The sequence below is a fragment of the Pyrus communis genome, chromosome 10, assembly GCF_041283825.1.
Source record: "Pyrus communis isolate YQ-2024b chromosome 10, ASM4128382v1, whole genome shotgun sequence".
Taxonomy (NCBI): domain Eukaryota; kingdom Viridiplantae; phylum Streptophyta; class Magnoliopsida; order Rosales; family Rosaceae; genus Pyrus; species Pyrus communis.
In genome coordinates this window covers 18,377,068-18,396,471 of record NC_142574.1, presented here as the reverse complement: position 1 = coordinate 18,396,471, position 19,404 = coordinate 18,377,068, and the positions used below count along the sequence as shown (strand labels likewise).

General features: G+C 39.2%; 1 protein-coding gene across 1 annotated transcript; it reads right to left on the bottom strand.

Moving 5' to 3' along the window:
* Window positions 1-3,250: 3,250 nt before the first annotated feature.
* LOC137727337 (uncharacterized) lies at window positions 3,251-6,740 on the bottom strand. Its single transcript, XM_068466204.2, has 3 exons — window positions 6,020-6,740; window positions 5,427-5,612; window positions 3,251-3,681 (listed from the first exon to the last, which is right to left on the bottom strand). Exons 1-3 carry the CDS (start codon window positions 6,464-6,466, stop codon window positions 3,394-3,396), a joined length of 921 nt encoding a protein of 306 aa, XP_068322305.2. The 5' UTR covers window positions 6,467-6,740; the 3' UTR covers window positions 3,251-3,393.
* Window positions 6,741-19,404: the final 12,664 nt, after the last annotated feature.

The following is a 19,404-nucleotide window of genomic DNA, read 5'->3' as shown; positions in this document are numbered from 1 at the left end:
TGTTGAAATCGAGATGAAGGAATAAAGGGTCACTAGAAATTAAGGCTAGAAAGAGCTGAGCATGCAAGAGATTTGAGAGCTTAGAAAGTCGAGTTGGTTGAAGAAGATGACCGAGAAAAGTGAAGTGGAAGTTATTTAACGGGCAGGTAGTTAAATTTTAGATATCATGAGTTATTGCAAAGGTTTATTCAAAACGGCTAATTAAGTGGTGCTAATACCCAGTTTCAACATGCAATTAATTTTAATCATTATCAATGTCTTGTTTAGCATACTTAACAATGATTAAAGGGGCATTGTTTGGGTGGATATTTAACAATAGGCTTTGTGACAATGGAGGCCCAAGAACACAAAAACAAAGAGAGGACTAGGCTCAGACAAATTGATGGCCTAAGAAGAATTAAAAACCATTTGAACAAGGCATAGGCAACATGCCTATGTGAGAAATGATAAGCGACATGGGGGCAGCTCACCGTCAGCAAAAAGCACTTTTCAAAGGCATAGATGGGTAAATACATGGTGACTCACCATTCTCCAAAGGCTATCAGCAAAAGGCAAAGCTTGGAATGTCGGGCTAAAACATCTATAAAAGCAGTAAGAGACATTAGAGACAAAGACACTCAACCAATCAATCAAAAGACATCTAAACTTTGCTCTCAAACAAGAAAGAAACCAAAATGCTGCATTTCTTCCAGACTCTGCCTTTTTAGTCATAAATCCCCCATAAAAAGCCATCTCTTGTCAATTTTGGAAGCTTTGCTACCTTCCCTGAGTATTGTAGTATTGAATCCCTTTAGGAAACCTTATTTACATTTCATTTTCCAGAGTCTACAAACCCCTGTAAACACAAAGAGAAGTGGTTGCAAGAAGTTAAACCTTGCCCGACAAAGTTAATATCTTGCCCGAGTCTTTTTTGTTTCTACTTACATAAAGTAGATCTATTGTTTAATGCATATTCCATTATGTTTTCAAATCACTTTCAACTATCTTTCGTTCAAAGTCTCATATGTGATCAATATGGCCAAACTAATTAACTTTACGTCTTTAAGTGTTAACTGTAATCAAAAGAATGGTTGGAAAGGCCTTGAACCCTCTTCATTTTAGACATACAATATTATGAGTAAAAGTTCTTGCTCGACAGGCAAGAGCCACGGGGAGCTGTGTGAGGGACAAATCCAACCTACACAAGAACACATTCAACTGACAAAGCACTTAGCAATAGAAACCTACTCGTGCAACTTTAGCGTGATTTTTCGCCTTATCTTCATTTTGGGCAAGAGTGCTAGTGGATATAGGAAGGGAGCAACATGTTGCAGAAGAAGATAATAGGTAGAGCCAACAACCCACTAAAAGATTGCCTTAGTTTAAATTGTCATGAGAGTAGTGGCGTCTTAAGTGGACTATCACGTCAGTAGGCTACTCTTGAAAGTTTCCACGCCAATAATTTTTTGAGTCCAGATCTATCAAAGGTTTGGCTTGTTTTTCCCTTACCCCTTAGCGTTATGGGCCCCTAATAAAATATAGAAACCCAAAAAAAAAAAGAAAGGAAAATAAGAGAAACTGGACCATGTTTTTCGAGAAAGGCTGCCTTTTCTCATGCCAAGAATCTTTTACTTCTAGTCCTTGCTCAATGACGGGCTTCCCAGTTTCTAAACTTTACTCGCTGGTATACAACACCACCACTTTTTTGTTCATAACGAGGGAGAGAAAGAATGAAGTTCTTCACGAAGTTTGAGACAAAAGAATGAAAAGAGTTTCTCTATGACCTTTTCATTTTGAGACATTATGGTTTTGGGAACTAGTTTCCTCTACCCCTAGGACCCTTCCCCCTTACCCTCCTTCAAGTTTCCCAAGATGTGCTAGAACCAACTTGAGGATGAGGCAGAACGGAATCTAATGCGATCCTATGCATACAAGGCGATGGATCACGCCTTGGAATGATAAAGCAAAGTTATTCCAGTTCGAAGTCTTGTTATCAGTAAAGGGCTTTTCTTGCCCGTTGTTTTCTTCGCATGCTTTTGCACATAATACATATATCAAAAAACAAGTGACATATTCTAAGAATCGAATGCGCTTGTTTGGTTGCAAGCAAGTAATTCCTTTACCAGGCAGGAGTGAAAGATGAAGCCATAGGCTATGACTGGTAAATTTATCGACCACCAAATTAAATAACTTGTCGCCCGTTTGCTCTCTGTTTAACAAAGGCCATCAATATAAACTCACTTCTTTATAAAAATCTTCCTCTCATTTTTAATTGTGGATCATAGGGATGACAACTTTATCTGATCAAGGGCCAAGGCACAAGGGTCCTTGTACTATCCAGGTGCGAAGAACCCTGGACATGATTGCATAATTGGGCAACGTACTTTGATGTTGTGTTGGTGGTTACTTGATTGGTGGAGAACACCTCTATGTAGTGCCCACCGCTCTCCCGATCAAAACGAGCATGCGGCACGGCTAATACTACTAATCTAATAAGTGAAGTCGTCGTCGTCTGGCCAATTGGCTTGGAAACCACGGGTCCTGATCTTGTAATTCCTACGTATGACTTCTCCTCTAGGCAGTAACGAGGGGCCTATTGGATTCAATTCTAATTAATTGGGGAAATTTTTATTTTTATTTTTAAATGAGACTATATGCATGCTAGCAAGATGTATTGAGGGTACATTAAAAATCCTTTTCTTTATAGTCTTATCTTGACTTTATTGCAAGATGTATTGAGGGTACATTAAAAATCCTTTTCTTTATAGTCTTATCTTGACTTTATTGCTTTTCTAACTGACCAGAGGAGTGTATTTTAAATTAAAAAACTTTAATGAAGAGCTTCCGGTACTATTTGCTTTAACGAAAAATCATACTTTCACACTAAAAAAATCAATTTTGGTATTATTCATTTTACCTTTTATTTTGTCTATATCGTTAAAACTCAAAGTTTTCAAGCCCTTTTTTTATTAGTTTTCATTTTAAATTAACTAGCTAGTTACTTTGCTTCGTACCTTTTCCATTTTGGCCCCTGTAGCTGCTCATTTCGGTTCTTTCCAAAGTCCTTCCAGTGTCTAGCATCTTCCGCTCCTATTAATCCCACCAACTCATTTTCGAGAAGCCTTCGCTAACAAGAAGAATAGCTTGTTGGATGGATGTTGTTGCCGCATAGTGAGCTTGGCCACTGGATAATTCCCTAGCGCTCAAGTCAAGGTAAGGTAGGAATGCTCGGGCTGAGCAAAGATTTTAAAGTTCAGGCTTACTTCTGAACTAACCAAATCATGCAGAACTTCATCGAGAAAGAGATGCGGCTTGAGACATCAAGATAATCTAAGCAGTTGAATTGGTACAATTAATCCACACTAAGAGATCCCCTAAAAAATTACAAGTGATAAACAGAGTATAGTATATCATTCAGTCGTACACACAATAGTCTGTCAAATTAGAGTGCTTGCCTAGTGTGCTTCCTCTAAGGGTGACAGAACATCTGATTCTCTCATAAAACTTGGACTTCACTAGTTTTCCCAAAATGTCGGCTCTTGACCTCACAACGAACGTCAGATTTAGTGGTATTACCACTCTCTGCTGATCCTCTTTAACATGTTGAATATCTGAAATTCCACCGTAAAGAGCCACTTGGTACCCTAGCACAACCGTCCTTATTGTTCGATGCGTCTTCCTTGCTTGGTAGAAGTTTTCAATCTGTTTCATTTCATCGGAAAAAAGGGTCTCAGTTAAATAATCAATAAGGGTCATAAGGACGTCCAAACTTGCTGCAAACTGACCAAAAAAATGCTTCAAGCTAGGTAGTGATCTTGTTATCAGTTCTGAACATAAATGGCGATCACTAAAAGCAGTACTTCCAGTTAACCCTTTTAATTTCTTGATTTATGTACTAATTCCTATGTTTTCATGTACATTACTTGCATTACCTTCCATCCAGTTTATTGACCACCAAAAAAATAAATAATAAACGGGGGTATCTTTTTGGCAATGCCGAACTATCAAATGACTTGAGCTACAAGATAAAAAAAGGCCATGTCTTCAGAAGTTGGAATCATCACCCGGCTTTTGGTGGTCCTTGAAGACTTTTACCAATTAAAAGATGAACAAATAGCTAAAAAGTGGATTCTGATTCTCCAATCTCCATTGAAATCCGTCAATCTTTGGAATTTAACCTACTCTTATGTGTGATTGCAAGAGCATATATAGTAATGCATATAGATATTGCATAGAAATATGAAAATTTCAAACTAATCGAGTAGTTTTGATCATGGTTATCCCAAATGAAGAAAACTCTACTTTAGTAGGTTTTTGACGTGAACACTATATCGCCATGTGTTGTTACCAACTCACAGATGCAATAACATTAAGCCCTAAACAACCCACCTCATAAAGAATTTGCTTCAATGATTTTTTTCAAGACGAACACATACTCTACATGTCATTCTTTTTTATTGTCTGACCTATAACAATATATTTATAAACATTATATCTCATATCTATGAATTTTTTTAGTGTGACTATTAGTGTCATATATTCACGTTTACAATTTACATCTACACTATGAGTATAACGTCGTGAATCTTTAATCAGTAACATCACATAACAACTCGGATCACTCTAGACTCACAATACAACCATTTTCATATATTCATTGTTTTTGGTCAAACCATTTTCACATTTAACCTAACAACATTGAGCCCACGCGTCCCCACAGAGATGTTTGTATTAAAGGTGTTGGGGCTTTCATGCTCTGGCAGAACACACAGCTTTTCAGTCACCCCAATAAAGACGATTAAACCTTCAACTGCTGTCCCAACTCCCGACGTCTGCTGTTTTGACCCCACACCCACACCCCCCATAAAACTCGAACCGTATTATTTCGGAAAGAGATGCTTTTTTCCATCAAAGTTATCAAAGTTATCCGATCAAATAATTCAAATCTTTCAAATTATATTCAAGAATAAAAAATTATAATAATTTTAAAAAAAATCAAAACAGATGAACCGATGAATAAAATTTGAAAAACCTGAATCATTTAATTTGATAATCTTTGTAGAAGAAATTCAGTGATGATCTATTTTCTATTATTTCCATTACAATAGTTTAAATTTTAAAGTTTCTGTCAGTTTACTCTACATATATTAAAATTTTAAATTTTTTTAGCAGAATGCAGTTACAATGTTCGTTACTTTATTTATATCTATCAATATAAATATCAAAAAATAAACTCAGCTAACATAAGTAAACAGTAAAAATCAACACCACCTGGTTATAGTTAACAAAATATTCTCATAATATATAACCAGCAAAGTACAAAACCCATTAACGTTGGAACTCAATCATATCTAAAGTTAAGTTAAAATGACCAGATTACCCATCCACAAACATGCATTTATTCATATTCCCCTTAGTTATCGACGGTAAAAATGGACATTACGCACCTGCCCGGACGCAACCTTGAGCTGGTAATAGTGGAGCTCCAATGGAGTAGAAGTGACGTGGACGCCGAAGAATGTCGCCGGATTCCTGTAAGACATCCTAACCGTCGAATTCAACGACAGCAATTCCGTCGACACCCCCGTCCTGTCGCTCCCCGCCTGTATATTGAAACTCTCGAACACAATATTCTGCTCGCCCCAAAACAAAAGGCCGTCAGTCAAATCAAATCAAATCCCCGTCAAGCGAGTCAACTCGGTCCATTACCGTGTAAAAAAATTAAACAAAGTGATTCCGGCATGCTTTCTTTTCTCTACGTTCACACTCTGTTAATTTTTGAATATTTTAATTAAATAAATTAAAAGAAAATCAAACAACTAATCGTCTTATTTAAGTTCTTGTTAAATAAAAAAATATATTTTTCTTATATTGATTAAATAAATTAAAAGATAATCAAGTAACATAAATAAATAGAACATCTTTTTAGCACATTATTCATGTTTATTTTTGTTATTTTAATTAAATAAATTACAGAAAATTAAGTAACAAGAAAACGTTAAAGAAAACTAGAGTGCGAAAATCATTTATCGGTAATTACCTTAACAATGACTCGAGGCTCGTAAGCCTTGCTGGCGCCCCACAAGATCAAAGAAAACACCGTGAAGAGTACAACGAACAGCAGCGCGAAGCAGAAGTACAACCTAATATTACGCGCGGGGCCGCCGTCGTCGCCTGCGGAGTCACTTTCGTCGTCTTCGGACAATTCCACTTCGTCGCCGCGCTGCAGCTTCCGCCAGGCGGACATGCTGCGGGGGTTTTTCAGGGAGGCGGAGAATCTCGACGTGGAGGACTCGCGGGAGTGGTGCACAGGGGAGCAGTGGTAGTAGTGGTGCTGCGGCGAGCCGATGGGGCTCGAACCGTAAGACATCTTATCGACGTCGTGGTTGGAGGGGCTCTGGACGTAGTAAATCGGGCGGCGAGGCGACCGCGGGGGCGTCGACTGCTCCACGCTCATCGTCACATCCGAATCCGACTTTTGGTGCATTATTGTCCGTCGTTCGGGTGCGTTAGTGTAATTTTGGTAAAGTTCTGGGCGGAAACGAAGGGACAGAGATCTTCAGTCTTCACTCTTCGTTTCTGATTACTGCGGTATCGTTCGTTGTTTTGGTTTTGGAAGACAAAGGGAAGGAGTTGGTAGTGTGCATTTGTTCACGCCTGTTTATATTGGCAGGTATCTGCCGTTGGATTTGATCTGACGGTGAATATGAGGTGATCTTGGGTGCACATTCTTTAAGGAAGTTTGCTTTGGTGGTATCAATGCATGCTGAGGGCGAAAGGATGAGGTTTTTGGTAAGATGACAGAAAGTGGCTAAGTCCGCCTTAATCAACCCCCTGTTTTCTGTGAATTTGTTAACTCTTCCGGTTCTTACTAAACGTGCAAATTAATTAATCTCATTACCTTATGAAGAATGTAGTTAACCGAAGTTAATGTTTGTTCATAATAAAAACCAAAGTTAATTGGACCACATTATCACGTTGAGATGTATTTTTCGACTGACGCTGTTAAGTTGTTTTTTTTTTTTTTTTTTTTTAAAAGGATCAGTCGATGGTTTAGTCACGATAGTCCATCTTTTAGAAAGCCGAGATTCACAGAGATATTTTAGCCTCTATCTAGTAATCATTGTGTGATTTATCAATGACAGGAGTCAAACTCATATGTTTTGCCAACAATAACCTCATTTTCTTATGAAATACTATGAGCATTAGAATTTCAGCGGGTAGCGAAACTGAAATCAATGGACGCAATAGATCATTTGGATATCACAATAGACAGCTAAAAGTGCCAATAATTACCGAGGAAAAATGATACGCCAATCAACTTTCGGATTCTTCTTTTTTTTATATTATTTCAAGATATTTCAACTTCGAATACCTCTTCATTAATTAAATATAAATGAAAAAAAAAAAAAGTAGAAGATTTTGTTTTTATGTTCTCTTTTTTTTTTCTACCTTAATGGGAGAAAAGTGAGAATGAAACTTTTTTTGCCTTTTCATTAATTAAAAATATATGAAAATAAAAGGTAGAAGATTTAGTTTTTATGTTCTCTTTTTTATTCTACCTTATTGGGAGAAAGGTGAGAATCAAACTTTTTTTATAGTAAAGATAAATGAAAGTTCATTCCTTCAAACTTTATATGCCCTCTGATGAAATCATCTGTAACAGTGGAAGGCTATATTTTGGTCCTGTAATTCTTATTTCCTTTTTCAATATGTAGTGTCGGCTATTTTTTTCATTGGCTATTTTTTTCATCTCTATCAATATAAGGCTAAATATTTGTATTTTTGTGTATAAAAAGTGAGGAGAGAAGAAAAAGATAGAATCTCCCTCATGCTTCACAAAAAAGCTTTGTGAAAGGGCTAAATATAGCTCGCTCTAGGGCTACAAGTAGTGAACTCGAACGCTATACTTTGTGGACCTGGCTTTTCTGTCTTTCTACTTCTCATACACTTTCATTCCTTCTATTTGTGCGGTCACGGTTAAGCTACGTCAACATTCTATATTATTATTGTTTTTTGTCTTATTATCTCTATAAAAAAAAATCAGTATAAAATATTGACGTGATTTAATCATGACAATACAAAATAAGAGGAGATAGAAGTGTATGAGAAATGAGAGGGTAGAGAAGCCGGGTCCATAATTTGTAGCCCCTTGCCTGTTAACTAGAAAATAGCCCTTTTACTAGAGAGACAGATGGTTATTGAAAACTATAGGCTATACTATGGGATTTGGCGCTCACATAATTTTACTATTGTTTTCATGATATGGTAAAATGGTCAAATGGTCAAATGGTCAAATGGTCAAAAGTCATGAGTTTTGCGATTGTAAGACATAATCCCTTCACTATTATATGTATTTAAATCACTTAGTACTACGATTTTATGATATTATTTTACTTGTAAGTTAGAGTTTTAGTTTTGATTCTCATCCAAGGTAAATTTGAATCACATTATTGTCAGTTTTTTATGAGGCTAAGCCTACACTTAAACTTAAAAATTTTAACCCATAAATGATTTTTCTCCTCCAATCCTTATGAGTTAAATTTTTAATCCGAGATTATTAAAGAATGAATTTAGAATATTTTTTTTCTTCTTAAAGTTACTTTAAAAAAAAATATGTAGACTTTCCTAATTTAATTTTATGAATATTATAACCTAAAAATATTTAGATTCTGATAAATATTGAAAAATTACTAAACTAACACCATGAAACTGGTGAAACACTATGAAAGAATATAAAACACATAAAATAATTTTTTTTAATTACTTTAGCCGTTGAATTTAAATTTATACCGATAGATTTTTTATTTTTTTTACCTTTGGATTTAATCATATTAGATTTTAGCCGTTGAATTCAATTGATTTATAAAAATAAAACTAAAAAAAGTACACATATATGATGGCCAGCCCCATTAAGTTGGGGGGGGGGGGGATTCTAGGCTAAATTTGTCTCAGAAATGAGTTTTGACAAAAAAACTCATATTTGCCCCAAGGGTAAACTCATATTTGCCCCAAGGGTTGGAGTAAGTTGGGGTAAGTTTAGAACCTAGAATTTGAGTTTTACTCCAAGGGTTGGAGATCGTCTTAATGCAGATAATATTGTGTGTTAAAAAAAATGATAATCATCATCTGACGATCAGACATAGTTTATGTGAATATATGTATTTATTACAATCACCATCTTACAATTACAATATCCTAAAGTTACGGGGCTATTTTGCTAAGTTTGTCTCGCACTCCTAGGTATTCTCTACCTACCCACTTGTGTTGATTTCGAGTATGTGAACACGAAAGATTCCTGAAACAAGAAACAGGAATAACGTGTACAAAAATAATATTTTTTTTGTTTAATGATTTTGGGGTTACGATCTCTCTCAAATTTGGTCCTCTGATTCTATCTCCGTAAGATGTAGATTTGTTGATCCAAGGGCCATCGAGGCTTGATCTTGGATGAACAGTTGTAAGTTTCTTCAAGGGCCTTCGTGGCTTTGATCTTGAAGGTTGATGGAAGTTTCTTCAAGGGCCTTCAGGGCTTGATCTTGAATGTTGATGGATGAGCGGATCTTCAAGGGCTTTTGGGCTTGATCTTGAAGAACGGTTGGTTTTCTTCAAGGGCCGTTGAGGCTTGATCTTGAATGAACAGTTGGTTTTCTTCAAGGGGGGCTTTTGGGCTTGATCTTGAAGAATAGATGTGTGGATTTGTTTGTTGATCCAAGGGCCGTCGGGGCTTGATCTTGGATGAACGGGTCTTCAAGGGGGGTTAGGCTTGTTCTTGAAGAATGGGTGTATAGGTTTGTTGAGGTCGTTGATCCAAAGGGCCGTTGGGGCTTGATCTTAGGATGAACGGATGATGAATGAATCTTCAAGGGGCGTTTGGGCTTGATCTTGAAGAATGGGTGTATGGGTTTGTTGAGGTTGTTGATCCAAAGGGCCGTTGGGGCTTGATCTTAGGATGAACGGATGATGAATGATGAACACTTTCTTCAAGGGCCGTCGGGGCTTGATCTTGAATAATGGTTGTGTGGATTTCTTCAAGGGCTTTTGGGCTTAATCTTGAAGAACGATTGGATGTGTGGATTTGTTTGTGCTGTTGATCCAAAGGGTCGTTGGGGCTTGATCTTAGGATGAACGATGAACACTTTCTTCAAGGGCCGTCGGGGCTTGATCTTGAGTTGGTGGAAGTTCTTCAAGGGCCGTCGGGGCTTGATCTTGAAGGAGGATTTGACGAAGAATGAAGAGTGCTTTCTCCATTCTTCGGGATTCTTGGGAATATGGGGGTTGGATGCTTGAGAGCTTTAGAGTTTCAAAGCTTTAAGGATTTTGGATGTGTGGGGAGTATTCTCTTCCATTTTGGGAGTAGAGAAATGTATTTGTGAATTGGTTCCCCTATTCCTCTTGATGGAGAAGCCTATTTATAGGTTTTGAGAGTGAATCACCACCATTCATTTTTTTGGTGAAGTGAGTGGAGGTTGTAGGTGAGGTAAGTGGAGGTTGTAGGTGAAGTAAGTGGATGTTGTAGGTGAAGTAAGTGTGTGAGGTTGGTGAAGTAAATAAATGTTGTAATTTTAATACATTGGTTAACATTTATTTTACTGAAATTTCGATGTCTACAAATGCCCCCACTTCAAGGCGCGTCGTAGACATGTGTTTGTCACGTGTAGAAGATGCGTTTTGAAGTCCCTTAATGTAGATGTCAACCCAAGGGCCGTCGAGGCTTGATCTTGAATTGGGCTGGAAATTTCTTCAAGGGCCATTGAGGCTTGATCTTGAGTTCGACTGGAAGATTTTCTGGTTTCCTCCAATCGTTGATTTTCCACAGGCTTAATCTTGAACTGGGCTGGAGGATTCTTTTGGTCTCCCCCGAAGGTCTGAACTTACTCCTTTTATCTGGAGTTGAATTTGATTCAAGGGTGGTGAACACTTGATTTTGAATCGGACTTGTGATTTCTTCAAGGGCCATCGAGGCTTGATCTTGAGTTCGACTGGAAGATTTTCTGGTTTCCTCCAATCGTTGATTTTCCACAGGCTTAATCTTGAACTAGGCTGGAGGATTCTTTTGGTCTCCTCCGAAGGTCTGAATTTAACTCCTTTTATCTAGAGTTGAATTTGATTCAAGGGTGGTGAACACTTGATTTTGGATCGGACTTGTGATTTCTTCAAGGGCCATCGAGGCTTGATCTTGAGTTCGACTGGAAGATTTTCTGGTTTCCTCCAATCGTTGATTTTCCACAGGCTTAATCTTGAACTGGGCTGGAGGATTCTTTTGGTCTCCTCCGAAGGTCTGAACTTAACTCCTTTTACCTGGATGGTGCTGCAGGGGAAGGCGTCGTGCTCCAGCAGTTTGTTCCAGCTCCTACCGCATTCTTCTCTGCTTGTTTCTTTTACATAGCCGAGGTGGTGCGCAACCCTTTGCCTTTAAATGGTCTTTCAAGGCATCACTTCTCAGCAATTCATCTATGCTTAGCAGCTTCAGTGTAAAGAGCCGACACTTCGTCGCCTGTCCTGAAGTCTGCGCTGAGGGAATTCAAGACTCACCAACAGTTGAAGACGAGCACTCGAGAGCAACGCTAGGTAAGCAACCAGGCAAAGGTTCTGGGCAATCAGTTCCAGATCGGAAGTTTGATTTCGGGTTCCGACTGATTGCTTTCTTTCTCCTTACCTTGGAGGCAAGAACAAAGGCAAAGGAGAACAAAGGCAAAGGAAAAGATAGGGAAAATGCATGATATGAGATACCTTTGCTTTCGCCCTTGATGATATGAGATACTTTTGCTTTTGAAGAAGCAGCGAATGAATCAGCACATATATTTGTTGTGCTTGTCTCCACATGCTTCGATCTACTGTTTCCTCCTGCCTCATCTGTAGTCCAGGCATCTTGTATCTTCTTTGGGGAAGAAGAAAATTGAGTATTTCGAGAGGCTTTGCTGGGAGTGCGCCCTCAGAGGTGAGGAAGAGTTGGGCATTTTTTGCAGGTCTGCCTTGCCATAAAAGATGAAGGTCGACATATATAGGGATTTCCCAATAGCAAGTGGTGGTACTGTTCCTTTACCATTGTCGACAACTGTTGGGTAATTGAAACAGTAAGATTTACGCGTTCTCAACTTTGTCAGAAATCTTTGACAAAGTTGCTTGTAATGTCTGCAAAGTTGAGGTTACATGTGAAAGGTACTGACAAGTTTTGATCCAGCAAATCCGTTTTTTGAAATTCAAAGAGTGATGACTCTTCGATCCTTGAATAAGCGGCCCAGCTTTTGAGGTTCGGAGGGTGTTACCTCTTTGATTTCTGAACAAACGCTTCTTCGATTTTTTGAGCAAATGCCTCTTCAATTTATGAATAAACAGCCATGTTGAGAGGTTTGGTTGCAGCTACATTCTCGGCCGAGAAGAAGAGTCATGCGTTTTTGGATGTATGCCTTGCCATGAATGTTGACATATATAGAAATTTTAATGGCAAGTAGTAGTGCGGATGCGGCTTTGTCACCCACGCTCGTCGGCAAAAGTGTGGTAGTTGGGATAATGACCTCCACGCATTTTCAACTTTGTCAGAGATCTTTGACAAAGTTGCACGTGTTATCTGAAAAGCCGAGATTGTGTCTGAAGAGCGTTGCCGAACTTTACGCAGGAAAATCCGGCTTTTAAGATTTGAAGAGTGGTGTCTCTTCAATTTTTTTTTTGAATCGGTGGTTGTGTCGCATCTCCTTTTATAGAGGTATCGATCACCTCCAACATGCACACTTTGAAGATTGCCCATTCATGAAAATCGTCTCCGGTGTATTTTGTTTTAACGGCCCTTTGAGATTTTACTCCATCCAACCCTTCTCTTTTAACACCTTTGAAAATGGCTAACTCATCTAACATTTGCTTAGATTTGAGTCTCAGCAGTGATACGGGTGCGCCGCGTCAGGGTAATGTATGGTGCCCGTCTTTCTTATCTTCTAGTGGCCCTCTTACAGGTGAAGACTCCGTGATGAAGGATGCAACAACAGCTACAATAGTAGCTAGGAACCTCCTCACTCCTAGAGATAGTAGGCTGCTTTCAGGACGGTCCGATGAGTTGGCCGTTCAAAAGTCCCTAGCTCTCAGTGTTCAGTGTGCGGGCTCCGTGTCCAACATGGGCCAACGCCTACTTGCTCGATCCCGTCAAGTTGAATCATTGATGGCGGAGGTGGAAAATCTTAAACAAGAGATCCAACAGCTTAAGCGCGAGAATAGAGGTTTGTACGTGCTTGCAAATAATTATTCGACGAGCATGAAGAGGAAGCTTGATCAGCTGCAAGAATCTGAAGGTCGAATTCAAAGTGACCGTCAAAGGCTTGCGGCTTTCTTCCAGAGGCACCTTTTTCCTGCGTCATCTAGCATTCCACCAAGTATTGAGGCCTCAAATGATCTATCTTCGATGCCTCCCGCTCCTGGAGTTTTGCCAAGTAGTGGGGCTTCACGTGAACAACCTTTGTGAAAGCTCCTTTTTTTTTTTTTTTTTTTTTTTTGTACGCACTTGTAATTTCTCGGAGATCAATGGACATGCTTTATTTTATTCAGTGTATTGTGCTAAATATAGATAAAACATATATATCACCAAGATGTGTTATTTCCTTTTTTTTTTTTTTTTTTTTGGTGATTTTGATAATGATTTTGCCGTACACAGTTTATGCTCTTGCGGGCCAGAAGCGTTTGTTGTCACCTTTTAGGCTCGTGCGAACGAGGAGCTTTGGTTGTTGTTTGCAGTTTCAACTCGTGCAGACAAGGAGCTTTTGGTGCCGTTTGCAGTTTCAGCTCATGCAGGCAAGGAGCGTTTGTTGTCACCTTTTAGGCTCGTGCGAACGAGGAGCTTTTGGTGTCGTTTGCAGTTTCAACTCGTGCAGACAAGGAGCTTTTGGTGCCGTTTGCAGTTTCAGCTCATGCAGGCAAGGAGCGTTTGTTGTCGCCTTTTAGGCTCGTGCGAGCGAGGAGCTTTTGGTGTCGTTTGCAGTTTCAACTCGTGCAGACAAGGAGCTTTTGGTGCCATTTGCAGTTTTAGCTCATGCAGGCAATGAGCGTTTGGTTGTCACCTTTTAGGCTCGTGCGAACGATGAGCTTTTGGTGCCGTTTGCAGTTTCAGCTCGTGCAGGCAAGGAGCTTTTGGTGCCGTTTGCAGTTTCAGCTCATGCAGGCAAGGAGCGTTTGTTGTCGCCTTTTAGGCTTGTACGAGCGAGGAGCTTTTGGTGTCGTTTGCAGTTTCAACTCGTGCAGACAAGGAGCTTTTGGTGCCATTTGCAGTTTCAGCTCATGCAGGCAAGGAGCATTTGTTGTCGCCTTTTATGCTCGTGCGGACAAGGAGCTTTGGTTGTTGTTGTGGATTTGTCAAGCGATCTGGGAGAGGCGTTCCTCGCAATCTTCATAGGAAGGAGCCTTGACCGAGTAATTGAAGAAGTCTTCTGGGAAGAGGTCGCACATTGTGATGGGGATGGACGATCTTTGTGTCGAAATTTCATTATCTCCAACACTTTCACATTGTTCTGGAGGTTGACAAGAGTTGTTTTGCCCCCTTTTCGACTGATAAACTTGTGGACAAGATGGTTGCTGCTTGTCCAATTTCTTCGAAGCGATCTTCGAAATGCATTCCTCACAATCTTCATAGCAAGGAGCCTTGATCGAGAAATTGAATAAGTCTTCGAGGAAGAAAAGATCCCGCATGAACGATCTTTGTGTTGAAATTTTCTTATCTTCAACATTTTCACATTGCTTTGGAGGTTGGCGAAAGCTGATTTCCCTCCTTTCTGATTGGTGCACTTGTGGAGAAGACATATGTTTCTCGTGCAGTTTCTTCGGAGTGACATGAGTCCATCCTTCAATTTCACTTGACTTGGAGCATGCCCCCAACAGTCGAGGTGAAGACTTTGAGTCGAAAGAGCCAGAAGTGACATCTTTCTTAGGGATTTCATCTTCAGTGCCGTTCTCTTGGGTTTGTTGGCATGAAGATTTGCCAGTGTGGACGATGATGCACCTCCTTACCTTCAGTGGTCCTTTTGTGTCGACCTCTAGGATTGCTTGGCACTTCATCCTTGAAGGAATCAAGCTTCGAACGTCGTCTTTTTCTACTAACCCATCGAACTTTTCTTCCTTTGGTGTTGTCTTCCTCTTTCCAAAAGGCTTCTCATTATCTTCAAATCTTTCCGAAGCTGATCGTCGCAGAGGAGAGATAGCTGTGTTGCTTTGTTTCTTAGGCTTTAACAACCTTTAAAAAACAGAGCTTTGGGATGTTGGCGCGTTAAACCTCTTGAAGACAGAGGTTCGGTCTCGACTACCAATGCGATTAAGCACTGAAATTCTGGAGCTTGAATGGCTCATCCTATCGAAGACCGACGTCCAAGGGGCGGGTTTAGGCTCTTTTTGGTCTTGTTAAATGCTCACGCTGATGTGTTGAGCGCTAGCTTTCTTCACTTTGCTTGAAATCTTCACGGGTGCATTTGGTGTGAAGCCAAGTCCGGCTTTGTTGTTGTCAACTCCGTAACCATGCTCCTTCAACTTCTTTTGAGTTTTGGTGAGGTTACGTTCTTTGTCATTGACAGTGTTTGAAACCTTCTTTCCAGCCGCCTCAGAAGAAGCGAAGTCATACCCGGCCTTTGACATGAGTTTGTAGGCGTTTGGGTTGAAGCCTTCTTCGGTCCTCTTAGTTGGAAGAGAACTTGGTTTCACTTTGACGCCATGCTGCGCCTCCAGACGGTTAATGAGTCTGGTGGTTTGTAAGTTTTTCTCCTCCGCAGTCTTTATCAGCCTTGTAATTGTTTCCTTCATCTGAACCAGTTGTTTTTCAATGGAGGTAGCGCCGATGGTCATGACTTGTTCTTTGTTTGAAACCATGGAGTGTGCGTGAATATCTTGAACAGAGACAGAGATGAGAGGTAAAGATTGTCCCACTGGGCATGCCAAGTTTGTGAACACGAAAAATTTCTTGAAACAAGAAACAAGATAACGTGTACAAAAATAATATTTTTGTGTTTAATGATTTTGGGGTTACGATCTCTCTCAAATTTGGTCCTCTGATTCTATCTCCGTAAGATGTAGATTTGTTGATCCAAGGGCCGTCGAGGCTTGATCTTGGATGAACAGTTGTAAGTTTCTTCAAGGGCCTTCGTGGCTTTGATCTTGAAGGTTGATGGAAGTTTCTTCAAGGGCCTTCAGGGCTTGATCTTGAATGTTGATGGATGAGCGGATCTTCAAGTGCTTTTGGGCTTGATCTTGAAGAACGGTTGGTTTTCTTCAAGGGCCGTTGAGGCTTGATCTTGAATGAACAGTTGGTTTTCTTCAAGGGGGGCTTTTGGGCTTGATCTTGAAGAATAGATGTGTGGATTTGTTTGTTGATCCAAGGGCCGTCGGAGCTTGATCTTGGATGAACGGGTCTTCAAGGGGGGTTGGGCTTGTTCTTGAAGAATGGGTGTATAGGTTTGTTAAGGTCGTTGATCCAAAGGGCCGTTGGGGCTTGATCTTAGGATGAACGGATGATGAATGAATCTTCAAGGGGCGTTTGGGCTTGATCTTGAAGAATGGGTGTATGGGTTTGTTGAGGTTATTGATCCAAAGGGCCGTTGGGGCTTGATCTTAGGATGAACGGATGATGAATGATGAATACTTTCTTCAAGGGCCGTCGGGGCTTGATCTTGAATAATGGTTGTGTGGATTTCTTCAAGGGCTTTTGGGCTTGATCTTGAAGGTTGATGGATGAGCGGATCTTCAAGGGCTTTTGGGCTTAATCTTGAAGAACGATTGGATGTGTGGATTTGTTTGTGCTGTTGATCCAAATGGCCGTTGGGGCTTGATCTTAGGATGAACGATGAACACTTTCTTCAAGGGCTGTCGGGGCTTGATCTTGAGTTGGTGGAAGTTCTTCAAGGGCCGTCGGGGCTTGATCTTGAAGGAGGATTTGACGAAGAATGAAGAATGCTTTCTCCATTCTTCGGGATTCTTGGGAATTTGGGGGTTGGATGCTTGAGAGCTTTAGAGTTTCAAAGCTTCAAGGATTTTGGATGTGTGGGGAGTATTCTCTTCCATTTTGGGAGTAGAGAAATGTATTTGTGAATTGGTTCCCCTATTCCTCTTGATGGAGAAGCCTATTTATAGGTTTTGAGAGTGAATCACCACCATTCATTTTTTTGGTGAAGTGAGTGGAGGTTGTAGGTGAGGTAAGTGGAGGTTGTAGGTGAAGTAAGTGGATGTTGTAGGTGAGGTAAGTGGAGGTTGTAGGTGAAGTAAGTGGATGTTGTAGGTGAAGTAAGTGTGTGTGAGGTTGGTGAAGTAAATAAATGTTGTAATTTTAATACATTGGTTAACATTTATTTTACTGAAATTTCGATGTCTACATTGTACATGTACACTTTTGTTGAAGGTCATTCGAGCTTTTCCTCGTAGGCTGGCATGAGTTACTTCAGCGCCGTGGTGCCTGGTACTCGAACATTAGCTCGACCCTTCTTTTAAATCAGGGGCACCCTGCCCTACCCTTTTTAGTACTCCTTGAGCTAATTTTTCATTGTTTTGGCGCATTAAGCCCAGGAATACGTTTATTTGCTAATATGATGGCCAGTCATAGTTCAGTAAAGATTTTAAGTGGGATCACTTGGACTATGCTATGTATGAATGATCTTTTATTTTTTTATAGGAGATCCTAGTAGACTTGATCATCATATTATAGCTTATAAGTTCATAACCCTAGACCACTCCCATTTTTGGCGTAATAGATCTACAAATTCTTTGATTCGAAATAGAGAAAGTTTGAAAAAATTGAATTTTTTTGAAGATTGGATGTAGTTACTAATTCATGAGTTAGCATTTACATAATGAAAACTTCATTCTCGATTCCCCCGCCCTTTTTGAAATATCATGAACAGTTTTTGTAGGTTGAGCACCTTTTTCAAGGAAATATAGAATAGCAGGAACATTGATATAGATTTGATTCTTTAGCGGATCATAAAAATTCATGTTTTGTTTTCTATTTCTATGATAGGGGTACTCGAAGGGGGTTCATATTTGTTAGCTAAGAGGGGTTTGCTCTTCTTTTCTTTGCTCTTGTTGGCCGCCATTACTTCTTTCTTGTGTTAGCGCTCGATTTTGTTGGTACGATCCAACTGAATCCAATTCAATTGTTTACTTATTCAATTTCAGACTTGAAAAATTCAACCAAATTTTCAAAACATTGTGTATAAATAAATTTTTTGATAAAGTCTTTTATTTGCCTATCATTATAGACAAGACCTTCCATATTATCTATGGAATTCAAATTCGAACCCTATAAATCACGATTTCTTGTTTTGGCATTAAAAGCACTTTCTTGTAATTATAAGACATTGGAGGGAGGTGGGTTTCTATCTTCTTTTTTTTTTTTTTTTTTTTTTTTTTTTTTTTTTGGTTTCAGCTTGTAGAGTCTAAAGTTATATTTTCAGCTATTAAAAGTGACGTGGTTTTTTTTTTTTTTTTTTTTTCACCAAAAGAAATTAGTGCTATTGGACCCACCCAAGTGTCGTATTTTCCCACCACATGATAATTTAGGAATGTGATTGTGTAAATCCTATCATATTTGGCCTACTGTAAATAAAGTTACAATGGGGTAAGAAATTTACCTCACAATTAAATCTCTCTCCTCTCTCGGCCGCCCCCTCTCTGTCCTCTATAATTATTTAGTAAAATAGGCCTATAATACGACATCAGCACACTCTTGACGCTGCGCTATAGAGAGTTTGATCTTCAATCAGGAAAGTATTACGTTTTTAATCATTCTTTTTATATGATTACTTTATTATTTTAATGAATTCATCTACATGTTATTGATTCAATTTAGTTTTTCTATGTTGAACATGATACAACGCATTAAAATAAGGGAAGATATTTGAAGATATTTAAAATAAGGGTCTTCTACGAATTTGAAGGCTTTTATCGTTTTCTGCCAATCAGGTACACTTAAAATAAGGGAAGATATTTGAAACAACTATGAAGCATGAACCCTTACATTTACTTTTACCTTCCGATATATATTGTATATGACACACCCCGATCGAAATCAAGGCGTGCTGCCCGTCACGTGAGGGTGACGTAGCCATGTGCACAGTGTGGAAGCAATAATAATATAAGAAATACGAATAAATAAAAACCAAACTAACTAAAGCACTAGATAAGATAAGTTGCAATACGAATTAAGTGTGAATTCACAACCAGAGAATAAGTAGCCTAGGTGCAGTCCAGCAGGACAAATACTAATTATACAACACCAAAGGTAATCCTACAATGGTGATAATCTGTTAGAGTTGCCGTGGATTCCTCACAAGTCACCAAAAGCACTCCTAACTAGAACCTAGAGGGGCGCAAAAAAGAAAGTGAGTAGGCAAAAACAAAGCTTTTCAAAACCATCTCAATTATCAAAGATAGTAACCCCTTGTCGTAAAACCTGTATAATTTTCTAGA